Source organism: Tiliqua scincoides, chromosome 3 (assembly GCF_035046505.1).
Source record: "Tiliqua scincoides isolate rTilSci1 chromosome 3, rTilSci1.hap2, whole genome shotgun sequence".
Lineage (NCBI taxonomy): Eukaryota > Metazoa > Chordata > Lepidosauria > Squamata > Scincidae > Tiliqua > Tiliqua scincoides.
Window position 1 is genome coordinate 61,828,364 of NC_089823.1, and position 27,212 is coordinate 61,855,575.

General features: G+C 43.8%; 2 protein-coding genes across 6 annotated transcripts in view; both read left to right on the plus strand.

Annotated features, from left to right (window-relative positions):
• LOC136645761 (carbonyl reductase [NADPH] 1-like) lies at positions 1–6,848 on the plus strand. 3 transcript variants are annotated; one of them, XM_066622157.1, is made up of 5 exons: positions 1–143; positions 436–493; positions 2,199–2,516; positions 4,504–4,611; positions 5,258–6,848. In XM_066622157.1, the coding sequence occupies exons 3-5, from the start codon at positions 2,231–2,233 to the stop codon at positions 5,692–5,694; spliced, it is 831 nt and encodes a 276-aa protein (XP_066478254.1). In that variant the 5' UTR covers positions 1–143; positions 436–493; positions 2,199–2,230; the 3' UTR covers positions 5,695–6,848. The 3 variants fall into 3 exon arrangements, with proteins under 3 accessions (XP_066478254.1, XP_066478253.1, XP_066478255.1); XM_066622156.1 differs by lacking the exon at positions 436–493; XM_066622158.1 differs by lacking the exons at positions 1–143; positions 436–493 and adding an exon at positions 767–945.
• Positions 6,849–9,727: 2,879 nt separating this feature from the next.
• Positions 9,728–27,212, plus strand: part of DOP1B (DOP1 leucine zipper like protein B) — a 78,792-nt gene continuing 61,307 nt past the window's right edge. Inside the window, exons 1-4 of one of the 3 annotated variants that reach the window (XM_066618902.1) lie at positions 9,728–9,806; positions 20,664–20,834; positions 26,697–26,878; positions 26,978–27,148. In XM_066618902.1, coding sequence (XP_066474999.1) covers positions 20,697–20,834; positions 26,697–26,878; positions 26,978–27,148 — 491 coding nt within the window. In that variant the 5' untranslated portion in view covers positions 9,728–9,806; positions 20,664–20,696. Of the gene's footprint in view, positions 9,810–10,077; positions 10,141–20,663; positions 20,835–26,696; positions 26,879–26,977; positions 27,149–27,212 lie in introns of those variants that run through there. The other 2 variants (XM_066618901.1, XM_066618903.1) reach the window with 2 other exon arrangements.

The following is a 27,212-nucleotide window of genomic DNA, read 5'->3' on the forward strand; positions in this document are numbered from 1 at the left end:
GCTGTAAGGAAATGAAGTCTGTGTTCTTTTATTTGCCGTGAGAGGCGGTTCTCTAGGGACTCACCCAAAACATTTGCAAGGACGACACAGAGCAGGCGCTGGAGAGTGTGCAGAAGCAACAGCAGCCACTGCAGACTGAGAGGGTAAGTGCTTGTTGTCCTCCTTTTTGTGATTCCATATACAATTTTTGTGTGTACTTCCCCCCCCCCCCCCGTAGGTTAGGAAACTCACTGAGTTACCGTGTGTCTGACACTATGCTTATATAAATCAGTGTTATTTCTCTAGATTGTGGAATCTGTTGTGGTTGGAAGGGAAGAAGTGTTAGGAACTATTCAGGGCATGGTGGCTCCAGAGCAACATTCCTGAAATCACTTACTTAAATAAGGGGTTTCCTCTCCTCTCTCTCTCTCTCTCTCTCTCTCTGTATTTTCACAGGCACACACACCGAATATACCACTTCATGCATCTGTTGGAGAAGGCTCTAACTATAAAAGTTTGTGCCACATTAAATGTGTTTGTCTTCAGCCCTTCTGTGTTTGCACTGTTACAGACTCACATGATTACCTCTTAGGAAACACTAGATATGTCTTCTTGATGCTTCACTGATGTTAATGTGTTGCACTCAAATAAGTGCTGGTGTGGAGTTGCATACTGTGTGGTATTCTCTGTCTGTAAAAACACATGTGTGTTCTTTGTGGGGCTTTTCTCCTCCCAGGGTGTCTTCCGTAGTTAGCTGGCTTGCACTGGAAGGGAGAATGAACAGCACCTCAATAGCGGTGGTGACAGGACCCAATAAAAGGTCATGGTGAAGGCTCTTTGCAAGCAGTTCTCTGGGGAAGTGTACCTGACATCACGCACAGCAAGGGGACAGTGACAGTGCTACAGGAGGCAGGGCTGAAGCCACAAAAACAGAATTTTTGCTTTGTATCCTGCACGAATATCTGAGTAAGCACTACTGAAGACTAATGAGTAAACATCCATAAGATTACACTGTCATATTTAAAGTCAGGTTTGTGAGAGGTGTGTTTTAGTGTTGAAAAGTGCAAAGTAATAATTCTGGAAAATAATTACCAACTTTGATTTTTCTATATTAGCTGAAGCCACTGTATATTGGTCCCTCTTCTCTTAAGAATTACAGAATAAACACCTTAAGAGAATCACTGTATCCCTCACATCTTTCTGGCGCCACCAGAGGGCAAGTCCAACGCCAGGCTAAAATGTTCATTTTATAAACAAAAACAACAAAAACCCTTTTTCATTGCTTTAAAGAATGTGAGCTGCACCTTTTTGCATTTGTCAGTGCATGTGCATTGCATGTGCTTTTTTGCCCTATAATACTCTGCAAGGGCATATGGTTGTACTGTATGTGTTTGCTGACAAAAATCAGAAGCCATTATTGATAGATTTAACCACTGCGTAGCCTCACCCAAAGCTTTTTTATCTTAGGCACACCAAGGTTTAATGAAATGTTTGGAACTAGATACATTGTGGATTGACTTCATTCATCCCTCTGACTTTCTTGATATGATTAGAATTTTTGCTTTCACTTGTGTTGCAATCCTATGATCACTTATATCTAAATAAGCACTGTTGAAGTTAATGAATAAACATGCATAAGATTGCATTGTCATGTTTAAAGTCAAGTTTGTGATAGGTGCACTTTAGTGTTGAAAAGTGCAAACTGATAATTCTAGAAAATAATTGCCAGCTTTAATCTGACCCATAAACTTGGCTCCATGCCATGCTTGACTTGTGCTTTGACTCCTGCCCACTGCAACACATCACAGAAATGGATGGCAGTTCACTGCAATACGTGACTTGCAGCCTGTGGAACGCCCAAAGCAGTGTCTATGCCGTGCTATTTTTCAGATACAAAATAGCTCTGAAAATTCTTCCTTTTGCATCCTGATGCATTGAAGCAGGAGGCAAAGGAATATGCAGAAGCAATATCTGGACTTCTAAATGCAAGTCACAAGTGAGACTACACAACTTTCTATTAAACAATTGTTCTTGCAGTAAACCCATGGCTAATATTTTATAATATTGTGTGTGTGTGTGTGTGTGTGTGTGTGTGTGTGCATTTATTTATAATATAAATATTATATAAATATTTTTATGTCCATGTCTTGGAGTGCATTGAAATTTTGTTGTACTTGTACAATGACAATAAAGTATTCTATTCTAATCCTTTTTTATAGTATTGTTGCTTTGAAACCACTTGATAAGAACAATGTCCAGCACTCCAGTAGCTGTGGTGACCGGATCCAACAAAGGCATTGGATTTGCCATTGTGCGGGCTCTATGCAAACAATTCTCTGGGGACATATACATTACATCCCGGGACATTGAACGTGGCAAGGAGGCAGTGGCCAAGCTGCAGGAGGAAGGGCTGAAGCCACTTTTCCACCAGCTGGACATCAATGATCTGCAGAGCATCTGCACCCTCCGCGATTTCCTGAAGGAGAAGTATGGAGGACTGAACGTGCTGATCAACAATGCAGGGATTGCTTTCAAAGGTAAAACAGTACTTAGGTTCTGAGAATTGAGAATCTGAACCTCACATCCGTCTGGAAACTCAAACATTTTGATCTCAAAATCACTCCTCACGATCTCTGGAAGATATTAAATCCTGCATTTAATGCATTTTCCTATGTGGTAAAATCTTTCCTGATAGGGAATTATACATGACTGGAAAAATTATGTGAATAATGCAGAACAGCAAAACATACATTACTGATGTTTTTCATTACTATTGTTTTAAAAATGCTATCAGCGCAATCCTAACTTGTGCTGGAACAGGCAGGCCAGTGGACCTGTGCTGTATCCAGCACAAGTTTGGGGCTGACTGTAGCTCAGTCAGGGGCAAGGGGAAACTTTTTCCCTTACCCTGGGGAGAGTCACAGCGGCTTCAATGTGTCTAGTTGGATCTGCGCCACTTCAGGAGATGGTGCAGATCTGCACTGCCCGGGAAGAGTGGTCAGGATCTGGCATAACTGCCAGATCCAGACTCCTCCTCCCACTCCCAAGGCACCTTTCCCCAGGAACACCCACTGCCCACCCTCCCCCCCGGAACGCCTCCCTCCTGCCTCCTCCCTGCCCTCCCCACACCTCCTTCCCAGACCCCTGCATCGCCTGAGCTCAACTGATGCAAACTTACCTCTTGCTGACACCGCGGAGGCCAGATCTGGCCTCCATGGGCCAGCACTCCTCTGTGAGCTGGCACAGCTTACACATGAGGAAACACAAACGTGGCTTTACAGCATGTTTGTGACCTCATGGGCCAGCATAAGGGACTTGCACTGGCCCAGGGCACAGTTTGGATTGTGCCCTAAGTAACAGAATTCCTATGCTGGCACCATGAAACTGTAGGCAAATGTTTAAATAAATGTCTTGTGCAAATGTAATTTGCTTACTTATTTGCTCTGCTTACATTTGCAGCACAGGCTAGGATTAGATTCTAGAGCAGCCATTTTCAACCACTGTGCCGTGGCACGCTGGTGTACCATGAATGGTCTGTAGGTGTGCCATGGGAGTTTGGGAGAGAGTCACTTATTAGTAGAGCCATTGGGGGATGTTAGCCCCCACCAGCAGTGTGGGGTGCCTTGTCAGTTGCCAAAAAACCGATGGTGTGTCTTGACCATTTTAGTACCTTGTCGGTGTGCCCTGATATGAAAAAGGTTGAAAATCACTGTTCTAGAGACTGTCACAGACAAGCAGAACAACCAGTCTGAAAAGATTATTTGTTTAACTTAATAAGATGCAGGGATAAGAGTACAGTCACCCTCATCTTGCACGAGGGTTACATTCCAGAGTCAGCACATAAAACTAAAAACATAAATACTCTAAATTTCACTGAAAATCTTTGATACCAAAAAAGTAGGTACTGTCTTTTTAAAAATTATAAGACATAGATGGGAACTGAGAGAACAGCAGTTCTCCAATTCTTGGGCTTATGTTCAGTCATGTATTTAGTGGGTGGAATCACCTTCACTATATAAACTGTTGCTTTCTTATGTGGAGATTGGGCAGCAGTGCTCCCCCCAAGCAGTAGGTTGTTTAACCATTGATGGACAAACCTGTGATTTGGGAACCACTGCATTAGACTGTTTTGACACATGCACCAGCAATTTAAAGTCTTCCACTCACTTACTCCTGTTTTTGGAACTATAACAATTTTATTTTACTGGATAAGAATATGCCTCTAGTTCCGGCCAAGGGAAATGATGAATACAATAAATGGAAGATTTGTTCTGTGTCAAGAATGTAGGAGGGAAGGGGGTGCTTACCTTACTAAAAGAGTACTTGTCATTCTTATTTGTGTGCTTCTGAATGAAGAGTCTGCAAGACTCTGGCAGAGGAGGAGTCTGCAAGAATGTTACAATCCCATAAAATAATTTCTACTAGGCAGCAATTTGAATGTTAGATGTACTTCATATAACATGTGTGCCTGAATAATGCGTGTCCTGAATTTTTGCATTTTTACTTTCTTTGCCTGCTAAAAAGTGGCTGATCCCACACCATTTCCTACACAAGCAGAGGTGACCATGGAAACAAACTTTTTTGCAACCAGAAATGTCTGCAATGAGTTGTTGCCGTTAATTAAACCACAAGGTAAGTTCTAGATTCTATTATTATTATTATTATTATTATTATTATTACCACCAATCCCAGCAGGAGAGCTGACCAGAGCCTATTGTTTGAGCTGGACCCAGACAATGTCGAAAAACAATCCTCAAAATGAGCTGTTTGCTCTGCCACATGTTCTTTGCGTAACAGCACAGAATTCTAAAAGTCTCACAGAAGTATCCCAGATAAATATGACTGCAGAAGGATGTGTCAACAATCTTATTTAGCCTGCTAAGGCATCACAGAAGCTGCAGGGGAGGTTAGAAGGATCCAAAATTAAAGGGGGAAATGAACACCTCCCCCAAAATTAACGGGGAAATGAACCTCCCAAAAAAGGATTTCCACCATAATTTCTATTAAAATATATGCCATTGATGAGGTACTTAGGAAGCAATCCTGACCAACTTTCCAGTACTGACCTAGCCACAATGCAGCCCCAAGGTAAGGTAAAAAACATACCCTTATCTTGAGGAGGCCCCCTTGGTTGCCTCCCCACTGCAGGATGCAGTACACGCCTCATTGGCACAGCTATGTCAGTGCTGGAAAGTTGGTTAGGATTACACCCTTACTCGTCTTCTTCCAGTATTTGCAGAGCACATTCGATCACTGAATGTTTGTTTTTTTATTCTAGGTAGAGTAGTGAATGTGTCCAGCATCATGAGTGTCCGAGCGCTCACTGGATGCAGCCAAGACCTGCAGCAGAAGTTTCGCAGTGACACCATCACTGAAGAGGAGCTGGAGAAACTCATGAAAAAATTTGTGGAAGACACCAAGAAAGGAGTGCATGAGAAGGAGGGGTGGCCAAATACTGCTTATGGAGTGTCTAAAATAGGAGTCACAGTTTTGTCCAGAATTCAAGCAAGACGACTGAATGAAACCAGGAAGGCAGATGGTATTCTCCTGAATGCCTGTTGTCCTGGGTGGGTCAGGACCGACATGGCAGGTCCCAATGCCACCAAATCTCCAGATGAGGGAGCCGAGACTCCAGTTTATTTAGCCCTTCTGCCCCCTGATGCCAATGGGCCTCATGGCCAGTTTGTTAGTGAAAAAACTGTTCAAACTTGGTGAGCCTCCGTATAAATCTCTGTTTCTAGATTTATGTGTCATTTTGCAGCAGGGTCTGGATAGGTAGGGCTGTTAGCAGTCATGTTAAGGTGATTCATGTGCTGTTTCTCAGGTGCTCAGTTACAATTACTACAAAATTACAGTTACTGTAGTACAAGAAGTACAATTACAATTTCATTTACACATTTCATGAGCAGCATAAGGAAGTGTATGTCTGTTCTTCATCCATACCCTGCTCCCTGTTACCACCTCTTCCGTTTCTCATCATATTTGTAATACTGTCACGCTATCACTTCTTGTTTGTCTTCATATTTCTAATACTGTCAGTATTCCTATAATGTGGATGAATCTTCTCAGCTAGCATCTGAAAGAGACTAGAACTCATGGAAATGTGAAGCTGCTTATAGAAGGGAAGGTGCTGTCATGCTGGTCCCTTGGCCAATTACACCATACCAACCCCTTGTTTAAGCTAAAGAGGAGGATTGCCATAAGAACAACAGGACTGATTAGTGAAATTACTATAGTCTTTAATTCCCTCTCCATGGTGGACTACAGTACTGTGGGGAGAACTCATCAAGGATCTTTCCTTTGTGCCTTGATGGTGCATCCCCTGTTCAAGAAGAGTATCCTCTATTGTTGTGTGCCCTGAAAAGGGTACAGCAGAGGATTTTTTTTATTGCTCTGGAACTCTGCACCTTCATTAACATAAGACTCATGAGCAAATTTGCAATGAAGATGAGAGAAGCCAAGGTTAAAGGCACTTCTTTTTGTGATCACTAATTATCTTGTTTATCTGGCAGTCAGGAGGCTCCCAGGATGGCACCTGCTACAGGCAACTTTGCTGGATACTAACCCCTCCAATAACAGCCAGAACAACCCCTTTCTCTTTTTGGTCTAAGACCCATTGGCAGTCAAGGGGATTACAGCACTGGTTCCCAACCTGTGGTCCAGGAACCACAGGTGGTCTTCGAGACCGTGAACAAATGGTCCATGAAGTCTCAGGAAAAGATTGCCCTTGATTACTTCCAGTGTGTTCCTCCACGGACCACCAGAGAGGGCAGAAAATGAACTGCCCACAGCCAGCAACAAAAGCAGTAACCCATAAATCTTCACTATAAATAATAAATATCTAATAAATCTTCTGTAATCATTACAAATTTAATTGCATTTTTTGTGTGGAGGAGTGATGGTTGCTTTCAGAGCCCATGAAAGGGGTACAGGGAGTCATTTGTACCTGGGCCCAGGAGCCAAAGGAGGGCCCACAGAAATTTCCTGGAAACTTATATTTTCAATCTCACTCAAATTTGCTGCCCATCTGGCATGCTAGGTACACAGTGGCTGCCGCAAGCCATATGTGCTGGGCCAAGGAATGTGTAGGTGACACTCCTGCACACTGTCAAATCTGGGAGGAAACTGGTCTGCTATAGTAGCTCTTTGGCTTGTGGATCTGCTTACCATGAAGGAGTGTATCAAGGACACAGCTGTGGGACTACAGCTGCTGCAAAAGTATTGGTACACTCAGAACACTTTCCATTCTAATGTGAGCCTGGAAAATATTTTAGAGACTTCAGAGTGTGTTTGGTTTTCTGTATTACTGTATCTAGCTGCCAACACTGTGTGGGCATGTAGACCTGGGCTCCACATTGGGAAGCATGGTAGACCTGGACTCCAAAGACTTTTCCTGCTGTTGCCACCCTCCCCATGCCCTGTTTTGCCCTCTCTCCACCCCTGTGGCCACCCCCACTGTGGGAAACGGCCCAAAAGAAACACTGTATGCCCTGATGAAATTCCACTTGGAGGCAGTGGTTGCATGTGGTCCACACCAACTCCAATTTTTGTCTCAGTGATACTCGGGCTCCTTAAGGTTGGGAACCACTGGCTTATGGGGAAGTTATCTCTCCCATGCCTCCTGATCTGCTCCCTCCCTCCCCCCCCCCATGAAGCACAAGCCTTTCTGGTTCAGCTGCATGGGGGGGGGGGAAGGGGAGCAGATTTCTAGATGTCTCTTCAGGTCCCAGGCAATTGATGATGTGGTCCAAGTGTGAGGTTTCTCCTGTATATGTGGAAACAGGAGCTGATGGGGGTCAAGATAACACCTGAAAGTGCTGGTGCCAGTGGTAGCAGCCAATCCACCACTAGGGAGCAGAATGCAGGGCTTCACCTTGAGCATCCAGTAACCTGTACCAGTACTGATACTATTTCCCATTACAATACTGCTATGCCTGTCCACATGGCAAGGTGAAACTAGCATTACTGCACCAGCCATGATAACCAGTGGTATCAACAGGAGGTGTGGGCCACTCTGGGTGTGTGTGTGATACCACTACTGGCCAAAATTATGAAAATTTTTGTATTTTTGAATAGTACCATTATGTTATATATCATTTGATGTGTACTTTCATGAAGAAATAACTAGAAAAGGAAAACACAACTGCCTTATGTAACAAAAAGTGGATTTTTTAAAAGCTCCAACTGACCAATAAGACTGACTGTTCAGAAAGCCAATGATGTATTGTTATGACCCAGCAGGGAACTCAGCAGCTCTCATTTCTGTTTATCCCAGCTAATACTAGAACTCTTAGGGCCCAATCCTATCCAACTTTCCAGGTGTAGCCACAATGCAGCCCCATGGTATGAGAACAAATGTTCCCATACCTTAAGAAGGCCCCAATGACTGCCCCTCCACCACAGGATGCAGCGCACACCCCTCTGGCACAACTGCACCGACACTGGAAAATTGGATAGGATTGGGCCCTTATTCAGTTCTGCGAGTGTCATCAAGTTGACCACTAGTTTTAAGTTGGTTCCTGAAATGTTGGATGACCTGTACTGTTATATATTAAAATACAGATAAAGTTAATTAGGGTTATACCAACCCTAGGAATGCCACTGCATTTGGGCTGTGAATACGATTTTGTAATTTATTCTGTATAGTCTGGTATGGCAGGAGGTCCATCATGGTGGTGATGCAATGAGCTGTTGCACCAGATGACATAAATCCTAGTGATGCCTCTGAAGCAGTGTGTGCAGTTGCACACAACTCCTCCCCCAAAGGGGCATCACTCTCTCAGACAGGATGCGGGCTTGGGCCACCACTGTTTACATTCTGCCCATTTCTACACTATCAAAGTACAGTACTGTAATGGAAGGCCCATAAACTGACATAGGAACAGGTTCAAATTAATTACTTTTAATCTAATTATGCAGGTTGATCTAGCCTTTTGTTTTAATCACAGCTGCCCATACCCACCCATTTTAAAGACCACTTGCCCTAAAGCAGTGGTTCTTAAACTTTTAGAACCTGGACCCACTTTAGACTGAGAAGCTGTCTGGACCCACTGGAAGTGACGTCAAACAGGAAAATTTTTAACAATCTTAGGCTGCAGTCCTATCCACACTTCCCATTCACTATTATTGTTAAAAGCATATACAGAGTAGCCTGTTAAAAGTACAGGTCTGTAACATTTCCCCAAATGCAGTCACATACCACGATAGCATCAAGTCTAATATGTTAAAATAAAATATTGAAATGAATGGGGACCCACCTGAAATTGGTTAGCGACTCACCTAGTGGGTGCTGACCCACAGTTTGAGAAACACTATCCTAAAGAACTTCTCTTACTTCCCTGCAGCCTCACCTTTGGCCAGCAGGTGGAACTAGAGATATGCCTAGAGAGTTTGTGGAACGTACCATTTTAACACGGAGGGGGGATATATCTTTGTCGGACCCCGAGCAGGTCACTGCATTCATGCGGCTGGGATTGGGGTAAGGTAGATGGAATGGCTTCCTTTACCACTTCGTGAAGGAAATAGATCCGTACACGTGTCTCCAACCTTCTTTCACTTCCCCGCCGCCGCCCTTCGAGGTGGTACATTCCAAGCTCTCTGCAAGCTGAAGGAGTAGCGCCAACACCTCCCGTGTCTCAGTCGCCATAGTGACGAGGCATTCCGTCCTCCTCTCTCTCCTCCCTCCCCTGGAACCTCCAGTTCCCTGCTCGGCCCCGCCCCGCCCCGCCTTGGGACACGTCGCTCGCAACAGTGGGAACAGGAACAGCTGCTGCAGCACCTTCCTGCTCAGTGGGAGCAGCGGGGCATTGCCCTACGTTGTTGCTCAGGTGGTGAGTAGGGAAGATGGAGGGGGAGGACCAGATGCTATCAGGAGAGCTAAGCTGCCCAACTCCCCCTCCCTCCAGCCCCTTTGCTGTGCGTGTGAGTGGAGGAGGAGTGTGTGAGCGGTCAGGTTTGCTTAAGGGGGAGTCTTCCTCCCACCTCTTCTCCAGGATCATTTGGAGCATGCAGTGGGAGGGGGAAGCCCAAACCATCTCCCCCCACCTCCCACTGTGAAGCAGTTCTCCAGTACTTGGTACTATCACCTGTTCTTTTTCCTATGACATCTCCTTATCCCTGCACCTGAGCAGCAAAAGGGGATGGAGAGCTCCTCCACTGCAGGTAACATCAATGCGTGGATGTGTTTGTGCTTACAGGTTGCACCCTGCGCCCAGCTGCCCCTATCACTGGGTGTGCTTCTACCTGCTGCTGCTGGAGAAAGGAACAGCTGTTGGGTTGTGTTTGCGGTAGAGGAGCAGCAGCCTGTCATAGCGAAGGAGGGAAAGGCTGATACGGCTTGTTGATAATAATGCTGTATTTTTCTCTGCCTCCCCTTATTTGCACACTGTGGTGTGCCTGTATAGTACAGCTGAAACGGGGGGGGGGCGGGTTGAAGGGTGGGAAATAGCTACTAGGTCAGCTGAGAAAAGTGTTGCTTTCGGTCTTGGTAAACAGGCTCTCTGGAACTGGTTTGTCTTCTGCAGGGCAGTATATCACTGCCACACACTGCAGTCCTTCCTTTTCTGTAAGCAAAATGGAAGAAGAGGAGAGCATGTGTATTAACAATGATGTTTGGATGAATCACATTTGGTCCACTGGTGCAAAAGTTTTCTGTGAGAATTAGCCAATAGCTATTCTATTTTTTTTCACATTTTTATACCACCAAAGAGCTCCAAAGAGCTCAGGGTGGTGTACACAGCTGCTCCCCTCCTTTTATCCTCACAACAACCCTGTGAGGTAGGTGAGGCTGAGAAAAAGTGACTGGCCCAAGGTCACCCAGGAAGCTTCGTGGCTGAGGGGGGATTCAAACCTGGATCTTCCATGTCTAAGTCCACCTCCCAAACCACTACACCACCCTGGCTCATTTTAAAATCAAATGTCAAGTATCTTGGCATTTGGTTTTATTTTGTGAGTTTCTTTTTCCTTTTGTTTTGTTCCTGGCAACAGTCAGTGCTAGCCTTATGTTCTTCGTTTATTTTCAAAGCTGCTGCAGTTGGGTAATGAGATCCTCCAAAAGGCACTATAAGTATAGTGGGCTGGAGAACTTGGAATAGCTGGATTAAAACTAGACATAGTTTTCTGTGCTTTTAATTGCTGTCAGAAGGGAAGAATTCTAGCAGGTGTAACTCCTTATGGCTTATTGTTCTGTTTGATGTGAGCAACTGCAACTGAAGAAAATTCTCCCTTCTGTTTTACAGTCCAGAGGCACAGGAACCCTGTGTAGGAGGTGATGGTAGTGGGTGAGTTGTCATGCTGTTGAGTATTTGGAACATGTAGGTATTAGGATTGTTAATGCCAGCATTCACACTTATAGGAACAGCAAGGCACTGTTGAGGTACTTATTGAAATCTGTCATCCTTTCAGTAGAAGGAGGTTTACAGCACAATTCTATGCTCTGTTTGCGCCAGCGGAGTGTGCACTGTGCTGGTGCAGGATGTCACAAATGTGCTGCAAAGCATGTTGCGACAAGCATTGTACACATGTGCCCTCAATGCACATATCAAGGGACCTTTGATTGTTGGTTGCAGTGTGTATACTTTGCAAACTAGTATCGTGAGAAAAGGAATGTTTAAACAGGGACTCTGAATAATGAATTTTGAAGGAAATTCAGCTGTCGAAAAGACGACAACATAGAGCCCAATCCTATCCAACTTTCCAGCACCAGTGCCACCACAATGCAGCCCTGAGATAAAGGAACAAATGTTCCCATACCTTGAGGAAGCCTCTGTGACTGCCTCTGCAACACAGGATGCAGTGTACACCCCAATGGCACAGTTGCACAGGCACTGGAAAATTGGATAGGATTTGGCCCATAGTATTCAAAAACAAGACAAAAGCAATTGGTGCTGCTTATAGTTGCAGATATGGGGTGTGTGTAATAGGCTCACTGGGTAAAGTGTGAGGATGCTAGAGGTGCAAGTGCAGCTTTTCTCAGAAGTACATGGGGTTTCTAGGGGAAGGAAGGCTTGGAACTGGGGCAGGAAGGGGAGAGTGGAAAAAATGAAAAAGGGTAGAAGTTGTCACTGGACATTGGCCACATGCAAGAAAGGAAGAGCATTAATCATAGATACAAAGTATACATTTCCATAATTTGCTGAGGCAAGATTCAAGAAAGGATCAAAGGGGCATGGATGTAGGAGTCTCAGGGCGTGGGGTGCTGAGTTTCCAGGGAAGGAGGCACAACCAAGCCAGTAGTTCCAAGGAGAGATTCAAAAGGGGCACCTGTGCAGGTACTTGGGGAAACTGAGCATGCTCCAGACTCTATCCTAGGAGAATGATCTGAGTGCTGCTGAGTTGCAAGGAAGGCTCTGAATGGAACAATAAGGCATGGGGTGTACCTCATTTACATTGGGCTGCACAGAAGGAAACAAAGCACTTTCTGGCCAGAATAGCCAATATACAGGCAAGGTTGTTTGTATGGGTAGAGGACAAGAGGTTTGGTCATGTGGAGATGGGTCTCTGGGTGACAGTAGTCCTACTTCTGGGTGTCACCCTACACCAGCAGTTCTCAAATATCTTCAGTTGGGAGCTCCCTTGATCAACTGGGCCATTGGCTGTGGCTCCCCATTAGGATGACAATCCTATAAATTGTATAGGGCAGTGGGTTTTTCATGAGGATTCTGCAGCTCTCCTGACTGGTTTCTGCAGCTCCCCTGAGTACCATGGCTCACAGTTTGGAAACCACTGCCCTACACTTGAGCTAAGACCAGTTTTCCTCTCTTATTTCAGATGGGGAACAAAAGAATGGTGTGTTCTGATAGAGGGACCTTGACTGATTTTAGGTGCTTCTCAGGAACAAGACTTGCTTGGGCACAAGAGACCCATCCATTCAGCTTGTAGGGTCAAATATTCAAGGGATTATGAAAGCATTAGTAGGGTAATAAGCAGAGATCTTGTTGTATGCAGTCTTCTGAGGCAGGAAAGGAGCTTAACTCTATTCCAGGCTGACAACTTCTGGACACTGTCTGCTGCTGTCTGACTGCACCAGACACATGTCAAAGGGAAGGAAAATGGAATGGCTTGGCATTGTATTCTTTGAATGGTAGACCCAGCCTCTTTCATACTGTATTGCCAACTTTTTTTGAAAGTCTTCTAAGCAGTAGTGTTGCTATATAAGTGCAGGGTGTAGCAAATGCACCGGGCTACAGCAGCTGAGAGGGGCAACATGGGGGGGCAACTCCACCTGCATGTGAGTTGCCTTGGGCTGCTGCAGCCCCGCCAGGTGCCCTCACTCTGTGTTTGGTGTCTGTTGCTGGCAGAGCCTGGACGGGAGTTGAGGCTGCGGCAGCAGGCACTGAGCAGGGAAAGTTTGCCACTCTGCCCTGCTGTGCCTGAGACCTGGGCGGGGCTTTGGAAGGCTTTTGTGGGGCGCTTCAATGTGGGGAGAGGAGGTGCAGGAGGCGGCGGCGGCGGCGGCGGCGGCGGCGGCGGCAGCAGAGAGGCAGCAGTGGGCTTCCTTCTCCTCCCTCCCTCTGCTGAGAGCTAACAGCTGCAGGTGCTAAAGGCTTCATTTGCCCCTATCCCACCAGAGCCAGAGGGAGGGAGGAGGAGGAGTGCCTCCTCCTCGGCCTCAGAGCAGTCTTATGCATATCTACTTAGAAGTAAGTCCCATTGTGTGCAATGGGACTTACTCCCAGGAAAGTATGGACAGGATTGGAGCCGCCTCAGTCAGGCACAACTTCTGCCTGCCTGCACCAAGACCCAGATCCTCCTCCCCCAAGCCGCAGCAGGAAAGCCTTCCTTTCACTCACCAACTGAAAGCCAATCCTTGGCACATCTATTCAGAGGTAAGTTCCAGTGTAACCAATGGGGCTTACTCCCAGGAAGGTGTGGAGAGGATTGCAGCTCAGAGCCCAAGCCTGTGCTGGTCTACTCAGAAGTAAGTCCCATTATAGCCAATGGGACTTACTCCCAGGAAATTGGGGCTGGGACAGGAACCTGAGAGCCCAGCTCAGGCATGTCTACTCAGAAGTAAGTCCCATTATAGCCAATTGGACTTACTTCCAGGAAAGTGGGGCTGGGACAGGAGCCTGAGACCAGGCAGGTCTACTCAGAAGTAAGTCCCATTATACCCAGTGGGGCTTACTCCAAGGTAAGCGCAGATAGGATTGGAGACTCAGTCAGTCAGGCACAACTCCCCCCCTGCCCTGAGTTCTCCTTCCCCCACAATCAGTGTGAAAGGTGGCTTCTCCACAGCCTCTTCTCTCCCCCCCTAGTAGTGGCTGTACCTGAGCTGTGCCACCAAACAAAATGGGGGGCATGCCCCAGCTCTCCTCAATGTAGCCCATTGTCCCCTGTGGCCCAATGTGCCTGGCTGGTGGGGTGTGCCAGTGGTGGTGACTGCTTCTCTTCCCCCCCCATGAGCCTGATGGGGCTGCAGGAGCAGCCCAGTGTAAGACCTCAGAGGGAATGGAGGTGAAGTAGGAGGGAGCTGGTGCTGGGGGGAGGCAGCTTGGGGGATGTGACAGATTTTTTTTTTTTCACTTTTTAAAAAAAGTGGGTGTGAAATCAAAACCCAGAAGTGATGTCACTTCCGGATGTGACATCACTTCCAGGGCAACATCTTGAGCTCTGCACCAGGTTCATTAGCTACGCCACTGCTTCTAAGTTTCAAAAGTGGCATGTCTGCCATTTTGCTTATAGAAGCATATCAACAACCCTGTTATGCTTGTGTAACTAGTCTTATAGTTATTTTGGATTCTGGCCATGGTCCTTGAGAATTTCCGTCTGGACGTCCTCTGCTCTAATTCACTTAGCCACATATTAATAATAGTCTCAGTGATCAAAATGTGCCTTGGATGTTCTCCAGGCTGAATAGTTGTAATTGTACAGTACTGTACTTTGACTAAGCATGTGTAAAATAATAGCTACTCCTGGTTGGTTATGGGGTGAGGCTGGACAGACAAATAATTTTAATGCATTGTGTTGCACATCTGATTTTTTCCCTTCCTTCCTACTTATTTTGGATCTTACTACCACCACAGAAACTTCTGTGATGCTGCAGCATTCTGAAAAGGCTGCTCAGTCATCCAGATTCAGTAGCTATTGTCCTTGTTTGTAGATGTTGAGTATCTTCTCTTCTCCACCTGGCAGATAAACAAAGAACAGCCCCCTGGATCAGGCCATGGGCCCATCTAGTCCTGCTTTCTGTATCTCACAGTGGCCCACCAAATGCCCCAGAGAGCTCACAAGACAAGAGACCTGCATCCTGGTGCCCTCCCTTCCATCTGGTATTCTATAGTAGCGCATACTCATCATGGCTTGTAACCCACGATGAACTTCTCCTCCAGAAATTTGTCCAATCCCCTTTTAAAGGCATCTAGGCCAGATGCCATCACCACATCCTGTGGCAAGGAGTCTGTCCTAACTCTCACAACACTCAATTTTAGTGGTTGTCCCCTGGTTCTGGTGTTGTGTGTGAGGGAAAAGAGCATTGCATTTATAATTTTGTATACCTCAAACATGTCCCCCCTCAGGCGCCTCTTCAGTTTTTTCCCCGACTGAAGAGCTCCAAACGCTGTAGCCTTTCCTCATAAGGAAGGTGCCCCTGCCCAGTAATCATCTTAGTCGCTTTCTTTTGCACCTTTTCCATTTCCACTATGTCCTTTTTGAGATGCGGCGACCAGAACTGAACGCAATACTCAAGGTGTGGCCTTACCATCGATTTGTACAATGGTATTATAATATTAGCCGTCTTATTCTCAATACCTTTTCTAATGATCCTAAGAATAGAATTAACCTTCTTAACCGCTGCTGCACACTTGATCGGCACAGTTGTCCACCACCACCCCAAAATCCCTCTCTCAGACAGCTCAGAGCCCATTAGTCTATATGTGAAGTTTTGATTTTTTGCCCCAATGTGCATGACTTTACACTTACTTACATTGAAACGCATCTGCCATTTTGCTGCCCATTCTGCCAGTTTGGAGAGATCCTTCTGAAGCTCCTCAGAATCGCTTCTGGCCTTCACTGCTCAGAAAATTTTGGTGTTGTCTGCAAACTTACCCACCTCACTGCTCAACCCTGTCTCCAGGTCATTTATGAACAGGTTGAAAAGCACCGGTCCTCGGACAGATTCTTGGGGCGCGCCACTTTTCACCTCTCTTCATTGTGAAAATTGTCCATTAATACACACTCTCTGCTTCCTGGTCCTCAAACAGTTCCCAGTCCATGAGAGGACCTGCCCTCTATTCCCTGACTAAGTTTTCTCAGCAGTCTTTGGTGAGGGACCGTGTCAAGCTTTTGGTGAGGGACCGTGTAAAATGGCTTCTGAAAGTCCAGATATATAACATCCACAGGTCCTTCCGCATTCACATGCCTGTTTACCTTTTTGAAGAATTCTAAAAGTTTTGTAAGGCAAGACTTACAGAAGCTATGCTGATTCTCCCTCAGCAAAGCTTGTTGCCTGGGTAGTGTAGTGGTTTGGGAGGTAGACTTAGACCTGGAAGATCCAGGTTCAAATCCCCCCTCAGCTTTGAAGCTTCCTGGGTGACCTTGGGACAGTCACTTTCTCTCAGCCTCACCTACCTCACAGGGTTGTTGTGAGGACAAAAGGAGGGGAGCAGCTGCATAAACCGCCTTGAGATCTTTGGAGAAAGGGTGGTATAAAAATGCGAAAAATGAATAAATAATAGCCTATGTGAACTTGGCTTTGAGCTACTTAATTGGATTGTGAAGCCACCTAATTTTCAAGAGTGGGAAATTCAGGAACTTGAATGTTGCCCCAGTATTCAGTCATACAGGTAAAACCTGATTAATGCCCACAGTTTATAAAAAGTGGTGTCACACACCCCTCTTTACACAGTTGCCCAGGTCTGACATCGGAAACACCTCATACTTGTAGGATGCTTTGCTACAAGCCTGTGTATTAGGACCAGGACCCTGATAAGTATGAGTAAGTAGGTTAGGCAAGGGAAAGAATTCAGAAAGTTTGTGTCAAGGTCTTTTTGTGTGTGTGTGTGTGTACATTGTAGCATCCTTTCCAACTTTTGCACACATCCCCTTTTTCCTTTTGCTAGTTAAGTGCCTTGGTTTTATTCCTTGCATTTTTCTCTCTATTCTTTTGAATTTTCAGCTTTTTAACAAGGATCTTTTATGTTTACCTCCCAGGCTCAGTTAGAAATCAGCCTCAGTTAGAAAAATGGGTTGCTCAGTCTCAACTTAGCCTCATTTTGCTCCTGGGTTTAAAGGCTCACCTCTCCCCCCTCCCCCCATCTTATGGCTCTCTGTTAACCTGAGAAGGCGTCTTTTCCAAGGTGACCTTCTGCTGTCTGGGCTTTCTAGCTTTGGGCAGGGGCAACAAAGACTACATTCCTGATAGTAATTGAAATGTTTGAAATATTAAATTTGACGGACTTACAGCCTTTCTTACTTTTATCTTCAGTAACAAGCTGGGATAGGTTTTGTTGACTTGATTGTCGACTGGCATTATGTGTAAAGTATATTATTTTAAAATAGATAACTGTGCTTACATTCCCTCCCCACCTCTAATAGAATGTTAGTCTAAGAAAGCAGTAATTTGCAGTAGTTTCATTAGGAGTTAATGATCAACTTGATCACTAAGCCCTGGAGAAAATATTCCTTCACTTCCATATATCCAAATCATTTCAGTATAATGGCAAGTAGGTGGCTAGAATTATGGTCACTGCTGTACATTATTTTACTGAATAAGTATGACATGAAAATTTGGTGAGTGGTGCTGAAAGAACCACATATGCAGTAAATTGCTGATGTTAAACAAGTTAGATTTTTATTTGTATTTTATTAATACAATATTTGTATTTTATTTATTATTTATTATTTATTTATTATTAATGACTTAAAATTGTAAATGGGACTTGTACATTAAATGAGAATTTACCAAAGGATTCATTCTGAATCCATTAAAACAAATGACAAACACCCATTTATTGTTAATAATGAAGGGTTCCGGCCTTACTGGGTTCCGATGTTACTGAATTTACATATGGATGTTGTTCCATTGCTTTCATTTCTGGAATACTTAGAACATAAGAACATAAGAACAGCCCCACTGGATCAGGCCATAGGCCCATCTAGTCCAGCTTCCTGTATCTCACAGCGGCCCACCAAATGCCCCAGGGAGCACACCAGATAACAAGAGACCTCATCCTGGTGCCCTCCCTTGCATCTGGCATTCTGACATAACCCATTTCTAAAATCAGGAGGTTGCGCATACACATCATGGCTTGTACCCCATAATGAATTTTTCCTCCAGAAACTTGTCCAATCCCCTTTTAAAGGCGTCTGGGCTAGACGCCATCACCACATCCTGTGGCAAGGAGTTCCACAGACCGACCATACGCTGAGTAAAGAAATATTTTCTTTTGTCTGTCCTAACCCGCCCAACACTCAATTTGAGTGGATGTCCCCTGGTTCTGGTATTATGTGAGAGTGTAAAGAGCATCTCCCTATCCACTCTGTCCATCCCCTGCATAATTTTGTATGTCTCAATCATGTCCCCCCTCAGGCGTCTCTTTTCTAGGCTGAAGAGGCCCAAACGCCGTAGCCTTTCCTCATAAGGAAGGTGCCCCAGCCCCGTAATCATCTTAGTCGCTCTCTTTTGCACTTTTTCCATTTCCACTATGTCTTTTTTGAGATTCAGCGACCAGAACTGGACACAATACTCCAGGTGTGGCCTTACCATCGATTTGTACAACGGCATTATAATACTAGCCGTTTTGTTCTCAATACCCTTCCTAGTGATCCCAAGCATAGAATTGGCCTTCTTCACTGCCGCCGCACATTGGGTCGACACTTTCATCGACCTGTCCACCACCACCCCAAGATCTCTCTCCTGATCTGTCACAGACAGCTCAGAACCCATCAGCCTATATCTAAAGTTTTGATTTTTTGCCCCAATGTGCATGACTTTACACTTACTGACACTGAAGCGCATCTGCAATTTGCTGCCCATTCTGCCAGTCTGGAGAGATCCTTCTGGAGCTCCTCACAATCACTTCTGGTCTTCACCACTCGGAAAAGTTTGGTGTCGTCTGCAAACTTAGCCACTTCACTGCTCAACCCTGTCTCCAGGTCATTTATGAAGAGGTTGAAAAGCACCGGTCCCAGGACAGATCCTTGGGGCACACCGCTTTTCACCTCTCTCCATTGTGAAAATTGCCCATTGACACCCACTCTCTGCTTCCTGGCCTCCAACCAGTTCTCAATCCAGGAGAGGACCTGTCCTCTAATTCCCTGACTGTGGAGTTTTTTCAGTAGTCTTTGGTGAGGGACCATGTCAAACGCCTTCTGAAAGTCCAGATATATAATGTCCACGGGTTCTCCCGCATCCGCATGCCTGTTGACCTTTTCAAAGAATTCTATAAGGTTCATGAGGCAAGACTTACCCTTACAGAAGCCATGCTGACTCTCCCTCAGCAAGGCCTGTTCGTCTATGTGTTTTGAGATCCTATCTTTGATGAGGCATTCCACCATCTTACCCGGTATGGATGTTAGGCTGACCGGCCTATAGTTTCCCGGGTCCCCCCTCTTTCCCTTTTTAAAAATAGGCGTGACATTTGCTATCCTCCAATCTTCTGGCACCATGGCCGTTTTGAGGGACAAGTTGCATACCTTAGTCAAGAGGTCTGCAACTTCATTCTTCAATTCCTTAATAACTCTTGGGTGGATGCCATCAGGGCCCAGTGACTTATTGATCTTTAATTTATCAATGAGGTCTGAAACATCTTCTCTTTTAACCTCTATCTGACTTAACTCCTTGGTCAGGAGGGGCTGTTCGGGCAGCGGTATCTGCCCAAGGTCTTCTGCCGTGAAGACAGATGCAAAGAACTCATTTAATTTCTCTGCCATCTCTAAGTCTCCTTTTATCTCCCCTTTCCCTCCCTCACCATCCAGAGGGCCAACCGCTTCTCTGGCGGGTTTCCTGCTTCTAACATATTTGAAGAAGCTTTTATTATTCCCCTTAATGTTGCTGGCCATGCGTTCCTCATAGTCTCGCTTGGCCTCCAGTATCACCTTCTTACATTTCTTTTGCCACAGTTTATGTTCCTTTTTATTCTCCTCATTAGGGCAAGACTTCCATTTACGGAAGGAAGCTTCCTTGCCCTTCACAGCCTCTCTAACTTGGCTGGTTAGCCATGCGGGCACCCTCCTGGATTTAGTGGAACCCTTCTTTCTTTGCGGTATACACCTCTGCTGGGCCTCTATTACTGTTGTTTTAAGCAGCCTCCATGCACTCTGGAGAGATTGGACTCTTTTTACCCTCCCTTTCAATCTCCTTCTAACCAGCCTCCTCATTTGGGGGAAGTCTGCCCGTCGGAAGTCAAGGGTTTTTTCAGTAAAACAATGGAGTGCATTTTCTATACTGCCTATAACATTCCGTATAAAATAGTTCCGTATAAAATTATTCCGTATAAAATAGTGCATGGTTTTCACAATTTCAAAGCATTTTCAGTATTGATTATGGCCTCCAAACTCTGGTATTGCAGCTTCTTTGTAGAGCTGACTACAGTGTTTTCCAACGCCCTGTGTGAAGGGTTAACTTGTTTCTTAATGTTGACTTTGGATTTACTTCTCATTAGGAATATTTGCTTACTAATTTGGCAAAGAATGTGTTCAGTATGTTAAATGTTCTTCAGATTTTTATCGGAGTGTGTTTCTTCTAGCTTCCCAGAGGGCTTTGGCTATGAAAATCTAAAATGGATCCCGAAGAGCAAGAGTTGCTTGGTGACTATAGATACCGAAATTATTCCTCAGCAGTTGACAAAGCTTTGAGGAATTTTGAATCTTCAAGTGAATGGGCTGATCTTATATCTTCGCTAGGTAAACTCAACAAGGTACAGTGCTCCAGTTTTTAAACACTCTATTTACAAATGCAAGATATTACAGTACACAGTAACAGCTTTTAGAAATGTTTATGGCTTGGACTTAATTATAGGCTATTGGTGAGCAGGTTCTGGATAGTATTGTAATACAAATGCTATTTAAACAAAACAAACTCAGTTGATGTAAGGTACTTTGTATAGAGATTATTTCTGAAAAAATAATGGTGGTTTGGCCATTTTCTCTTTTCTCATGTAGCTTTCTGTGTGTGATGTTTGGTGTTTGGCTAGGACTATATTATTCCATTTTGTTGCCAGTTCTAAGGTAGTAAAGATGACTGTCTTGAAGATTGAACAATGATTGACTGGAAGGACAGAATTTGTGAATCATTATTGACATTTTAATAACCAGTCTTAAAAAGGGCTTGATTCAGGAGAAGACACATGAGAATGAATCTATAGCTTTAATCTTCATCTAATGATCCTTTATTAATATGTCAGTCTTGCAGAATAACCAGCAATACACTGATCTTACACTTAACTGAAAGAACATTACCAACCCTTCTGCCCAGTGTTGTGTGTTAACTTCCTAAAGTTAGTCAAGAACGGAGAAGTAGAAAGCAGAAATACAGGGCACACACTAAGAGGAATTATCTTTCATGTTTTTGAAATGTAAAATTATCATTTCAGCTTCACCTTTTTGGTTAGAGGATTCAATAATAAATAGCTTGACCTCTTAAAAAGCAAGCTTTAATCATGCCTTGGTGAAACTGTAAAACATTTCTTCTGATCATTCATTCTGTATTTGAAATACTATACATTTGGATAGTTACTGTCTTTAAGAATATATAGTACACATGAGCTCTTTCAGAAATTATTCAAATGTTGATTATTTTGGTCTGGTGAAAGGTATCTTTTGAAATACTTGGGGTGATGTTCAGGTTCAGAGACCAACAAAGGATTTTTTAAAACTTGTTTTCGTGTGTGTATGTGTGTGTGTGTGTGTTTTTAAGGATTTTTACATTTTTTAACTCTAGAAAGCAATAAAGAGTATTTGTAGATTTACGAAGAACTCGTTAAATCTGAAAATAAAAATTTACTTTTGATCAGGCCATCTTCTTATGGCTTGTGAGAAGAATGGATTCCACAAATCTGAGGATCCTTCAGGTACACAAATGCATAGAGGTCTATCCTCTTGCGTTTAAATTAACAGCTACTGTCATTCTGTTTCAATAAGGTTTATAGACTTTTGATTTACTACTTGAAGTAGCTTATTCTGAGAGAGAGCTTGTGAAATGTACAGCACCACAGGACTAGGAATTACATTTACAAACCTCAGACTTTCTGTTACAGCAACTGCACGTGATTATTATTGTAATCTTCTTAGGCTGTGTTCAGACCAGCACTCTTGCCACATTTCATTTCAGTCTTGTCTTTCACTATCCTTGAACAGACCTTTGTGTGTTTCCCATATTTGAGCTTCCCCTTATCAACAATGCAAAAACCTTCTGTAATACGTGCACATTTGTGTCATAGTCACCCTCCCCACCACATCTTAGCAAACTGGATCAAGTTTTTTCATAGTTCTGGAAGTGAGGAAACCTTTGGAGAAGTGTTGTGAATTAACCAGTCTTGGTTTCTGTTTAAAAAAGATTAGCATGAAAAACTAATATATTTAGATGAACAGGTTCCAGACATAATGGGACTAATTTTAATAATGATGAGGGAAGAGTGGGATCATAACCAGGAAAAAGGAAACTACAGGACTTCAGATCAGTCAGACAAAAGCTTTTGTTAAATGTGAAGTACAGAACTGAACCCAGAATCCAAGAAGTGTAATAAAACAGTGATAGATCCCAAGATACAGTCAGTACTGCATGCTCTCCTTTGCATTCCTTTCTTACATGGATATTGGCAACAGATGGTGGATTTTACCAAGTGCTTGATAATCAGCTGTCAAAATCTCAACATTTGGAACTCCTGAATGAATTTGCTTGTTGAAAATATTTGGCTTTGGCTCAAGCAGTTTAAACAATCATCATTTAACCATCATTGTTAGTTTGTTTGTAAATGAGCTTGCATGAATGAGCTCATTCATGTACTGGGCTTTTTGTTCTGTGCATGGAAGAGAATGGGATTGAAAGCATTCACTTTTGCTTTTGAACAAAGCACTATTTTCCCCATTATAGCCAAACTGAGGGAGCAATGGATTATTCAGGTTGAATGTGTCAGATTTAAAACAAGTAAGTTAAACAGTGTTGCTGTTATTTAAGTGAGTATTACAGTAATTGGAAAGATTGGTTACTTACTATTGGAACTGTGTCATTGTGGTGTCCAAAATCAATCTGAGGTCCTATCATATTGCTTGGTGTGGCTGGTTAGGGCTGCACTTGTGTCTGTGGGCCACACTAGTTTTCCATGAGACCTGGTGTGCACATGCTGTAGATGTGAGACAAAGTTACACATTTTACTGGATAACAATACCAGATAAATTTAGTTAACTAACTTAGACCCAAATCCTAATGCACTTCCAGCTGTGCCAATGGGACATGTGCTGCATCCTGCAGTTGGGGAGGCACTCGTGGAGGCCTCTTCAAAGTAAGGGAATGTTTGTTTCCTTACCTAGGAGCTGCATTGCCCTTATGTTGGTGCTGGAAAGTGGGTTTTAACATTGCACTGTTGGGGCCCAATCTTATCCAGCTTTTCAGCATTGATGCAGCCATGCCAATGGGGCATGCACTGCACCATGTTAGGAGGCAGTCACAGAGGCCTCCTCAAGGTAAGGGAATGTTTGTCCCCTTATATCAGGGCTGCATTGTGGCTGCATCAGTGATGGAAAGTTGGTTAGGATTGGGTCCTTGGGGTGCAGTCCTACACATATATTCCTTGGAGTAGGCATCATTAAACACAATGGGACTTCTAAGTCAACATGCTAAAGATGGTGCTGTTAAAATGGTCACCTTTTTGCAACTATTCAGCACAAGTGAGCACAGCATGACCCAAATGAGTTGCTTTGAATAGCCCACTTATTAACTACAGTATTTTTACAGTATCCATTTATTAACCTGTGTCCACCATTTCACTTATCTGTGGTTCACAAAGGTTCCCCCATTGGCAAATGACTTACCTGTGTCTGTTTGCAACCTCCTATTGCTGTTTCCTGTGTCTTTGTCTCCTGGGCTGTGTATTTCCTGTTAGGGTTGTGTTGATTGCAGACCTCCAACCCATTTTCTGTTAGTGCTTGCCCTGTGTGATGCTAATAGGAAGCGGGTTAGAAAGCTGCAATCAATATGACCGTAACAAGAAGCAGCCAGCACAGAAGACAAAGACACAGGAGATAGAGACAGGTAAGGGCCCAATCCTATCCAACATTCCAGAACACATGCAGCTGCAATGCAGCCCCAAAATAAAGGAAAAACAATTCCTTACCTTGAGGAGGCCTCCATGACTGCCCCCACACTACAGGATGCAGTGCACACCCCTTCGGCATGGCTGCATTGGCACTGGAAAATTGGATAGGATTTGGCCTGATGTCATTTCCCAATGGGGGAAACTTGTGAATCACAGGTATGTGAAAGTCATTTACATAATGGACGGGAATTTGTGAATTGCTTCTTTTTAGTGTCATGCCCCAGAATGCCTTGCAGTGCCACTGTAAGTTTAGGGTTCGCCATCTTTAGGGTTCACTGGTATCAGCAGTGGGAACATATTCCCTGCAAATACAGGGGAGTGTCTGTACTCTGAAAGTGCTGCTTTGTTGCTGATAATTATTGCCACCATTTAGGACTTCTGTAGCTTCTTTAGTTTTGTGTAGAACTGATAGTAAAACTCAGTAATTTCTGCCATCTTCCTCCAACAATACTACCAAATTAACAGAGTTTTCCAAGGCTGTTGTTGACACAAGGCTGTGGTAGTGTTTGACTTGGGGTGTGTGTAGGCTGAATGATAAACACCGTGTTTGTAATACTGCATGTTTCTGACTAGCTTATATCCATTTGCTTCTTCCAATCTGTTGCAACTAACTTATTTGTGCAATAATTATGATTCAGATATAGTACATTGGCTGGAAATGAAGAAGAGAGTCTGTGACATAATATTACTGCATTAACTACTGGGTGTTTCTGCCTTTTCCTGTTAGACTGAAGTCTGTCTGATGTTGCTTGGAATTATTTTGGATCATAACTTACTGGAGTTGACCTAAGTACCAGGAACATTTGGGTGTAATGAACTGTGAATCATGTTATATTGCTTATTATGGTTGATGGGAGGGTGACTGGGAAGACCATAGAGGGAGGGAGGAATGAGCCAGGGAAGATGGGTGAAGGAGAGGAGGAGGGGGGATTGGGAGAATATATCTAATCAATGAATTTTAAAAGTTTCAGCTGATTAATCATGTTATGATTATGTTTGCATATGGGTAAATACAGTACAATGGAGGGAGATGTCATTTAGAGTTTGCATTAAAAAGAAAGTTCTCATGTTGTGTAGTACCTAGTATGGTGTTTGCTTTTACAGTTAAATCTACTGTAAAATTATAAGGCAGCAACAAAGACAACACGAAAGGAAAACCCTGGAGAAATAAATAGCTTTCTTCTGAGTTGGGCACTGACATGTGCTCTGTTTACCCAGAACATCCGTATTTGCAATACATAAATGCAGTGGGCAGGAGATTATTGCATGCGCTTGTTATGTTTATGCAAAACAGCTTGGAATTCCTCTGCTTAAATAATGTGTAGTTTTTTTCCATTTTGTTTCAGGTGTGCATGTGTTTGCTATACAGGTAGAGCCTGTTTATCCGCGAATTTTATGTCTGCAGATTTGGCTCGACACAGGTCCCCTGACCAGCACTGAGCCAGATTTGGCCCAATTTGAACCCTCCAGAGGTGACTGGAGTTATGCTCCAGAGGGTTTTCTGGCCGCATGCATCCAGACCAGAGCTCTGGTTGCCTTCGGAGGGTTTAAAGTGGCCAAAAACCATGGTTTTCTGTATCCGTGGGGGGCGGGGGGCGGGACTGAGAACAGATCCCTCCTGGATACCAAGGCCCCACCTGTATTTTCAGTAGATTTGGTTTGCTGTCTTATTATTTTTCCTGCTGTAGCTGTGTGAACACACGCTGATCTTCCGGGTGTTAAAGGTGCCCCGCATGCTCCAGGCAAGATTGTAGTTGGCTGTAATTAAATCTGGTGATGAGCTAAAATACCAGCAGGATAGTGGAGATTATACATTTAACTGCCTTTGTATCACCGGAGAATTTGGCTGTTGAGCCATGTATACATCTAATTTTCTAAAACACAATTTGAAATAGTTGCATTGAGAACATGCTTGTGTAATTACTGCTGAAAATATTTGTTGTAAGTGAGGTATTACATGGTACAGATTGTTACCTGCTAAATTGATACTTTGTGTGAGGAGGCAAGAAGGACCTTTCTGCACAGTGTACCCCAGTCACAGTTTGCTACTGGCTCAATGCTCTAACAGTTCTCTTTTCGTTGCCAATACCACACAATTCAGATTGTACTATTTAATGGTTAGTGCAGTGGTAGCAATACTGTTGCTTCCTCAATCTACTTAAAAAAAAAATCTGGCAAGATGTTCAGTAGAGCATAAATGTTTGAACCTGAATTCTTCCTGTAAAGGCTGGAAAACATTCTAATTTTGTTTGGCAATCAACAGTCAGATTTGGGTGTGTGTATGTTATAACAAATACGCATACATCTTTGACTATATGTATAATACAGTACTGCTTTTCCACAGTCTTTGTGTCAGATCTCCAGAATGACTCTAGAGATTCTCCAAGGTTAAGTATATGATTACAGTATAGCCTAACTTCAGTTTGTTTGCTGACTAATTGAATCCACCACCCCATTGTCTTACAGGCTCTTCAAAGTAATCTGAAATATTCCCTTTTACCAAGACGCCTTATTATTAGCAAGAGGCTGTCTCAGTGTTTACATCCAGCTTTGCCTAGCGGAGTGCATTTAAAAGCCTTGGAGACCTATGAAATAATATTTAAGATTATTGGGACCAAATGGCTTGCAAAGGATTTATTTCTGTACAGGTAAGCTGTTATATTGAAAAGAAACGTAGTCCAATCTTATTTTGTTTTAGCTCATTCTTTGTTATCAAGTTAAAAAAAAAATTTTCTGTCTCTTTTCAGCTCCGGCTTGTTTCCTTTGCTGGCAAATGCAGCCATGTCAGTGAGGCCTGTACTTCTTGGTCTGTACGAGAAATATTTTCTCCCCCTTCAGAAATCCCTCCTGCCAAGTCTTCAAGCCTTCATAATTGGACTTCTACCTGGACTGGAAGAAGGTTCAGAAATCTATGACAGGTAGGCATCTTTTGTCTTAGAAGAAATAACATGACATGTTAACATGCTAATTTGTATTGAGAAT

Excerpts from the sequence above, each read along its gene's own strand:
- LOC136645761 (XM_066622157.1), top strand. The coding sequence starts at position 2,231 with ATGTCCAGCACTCCAGTAGCTGTGGTGACCGGATCCAACAAAGGCATT. Across the intron at positions 2,517-4,503 it reads TGCAGGGATTGCTTTCAAAG|TGGCTGATCCCACACCATTT; the intron begins GTAAAACAGTAC and ends CCTGCTAAAAAG. Across the intron at positions 4,612-5,257 it reads GCCGTTAATTAAACCACAAG|GTAGAGTAGTGAATGTGTCC; the intron begins GTAAGTTCTAGA and ends TTTTTATTCTAG.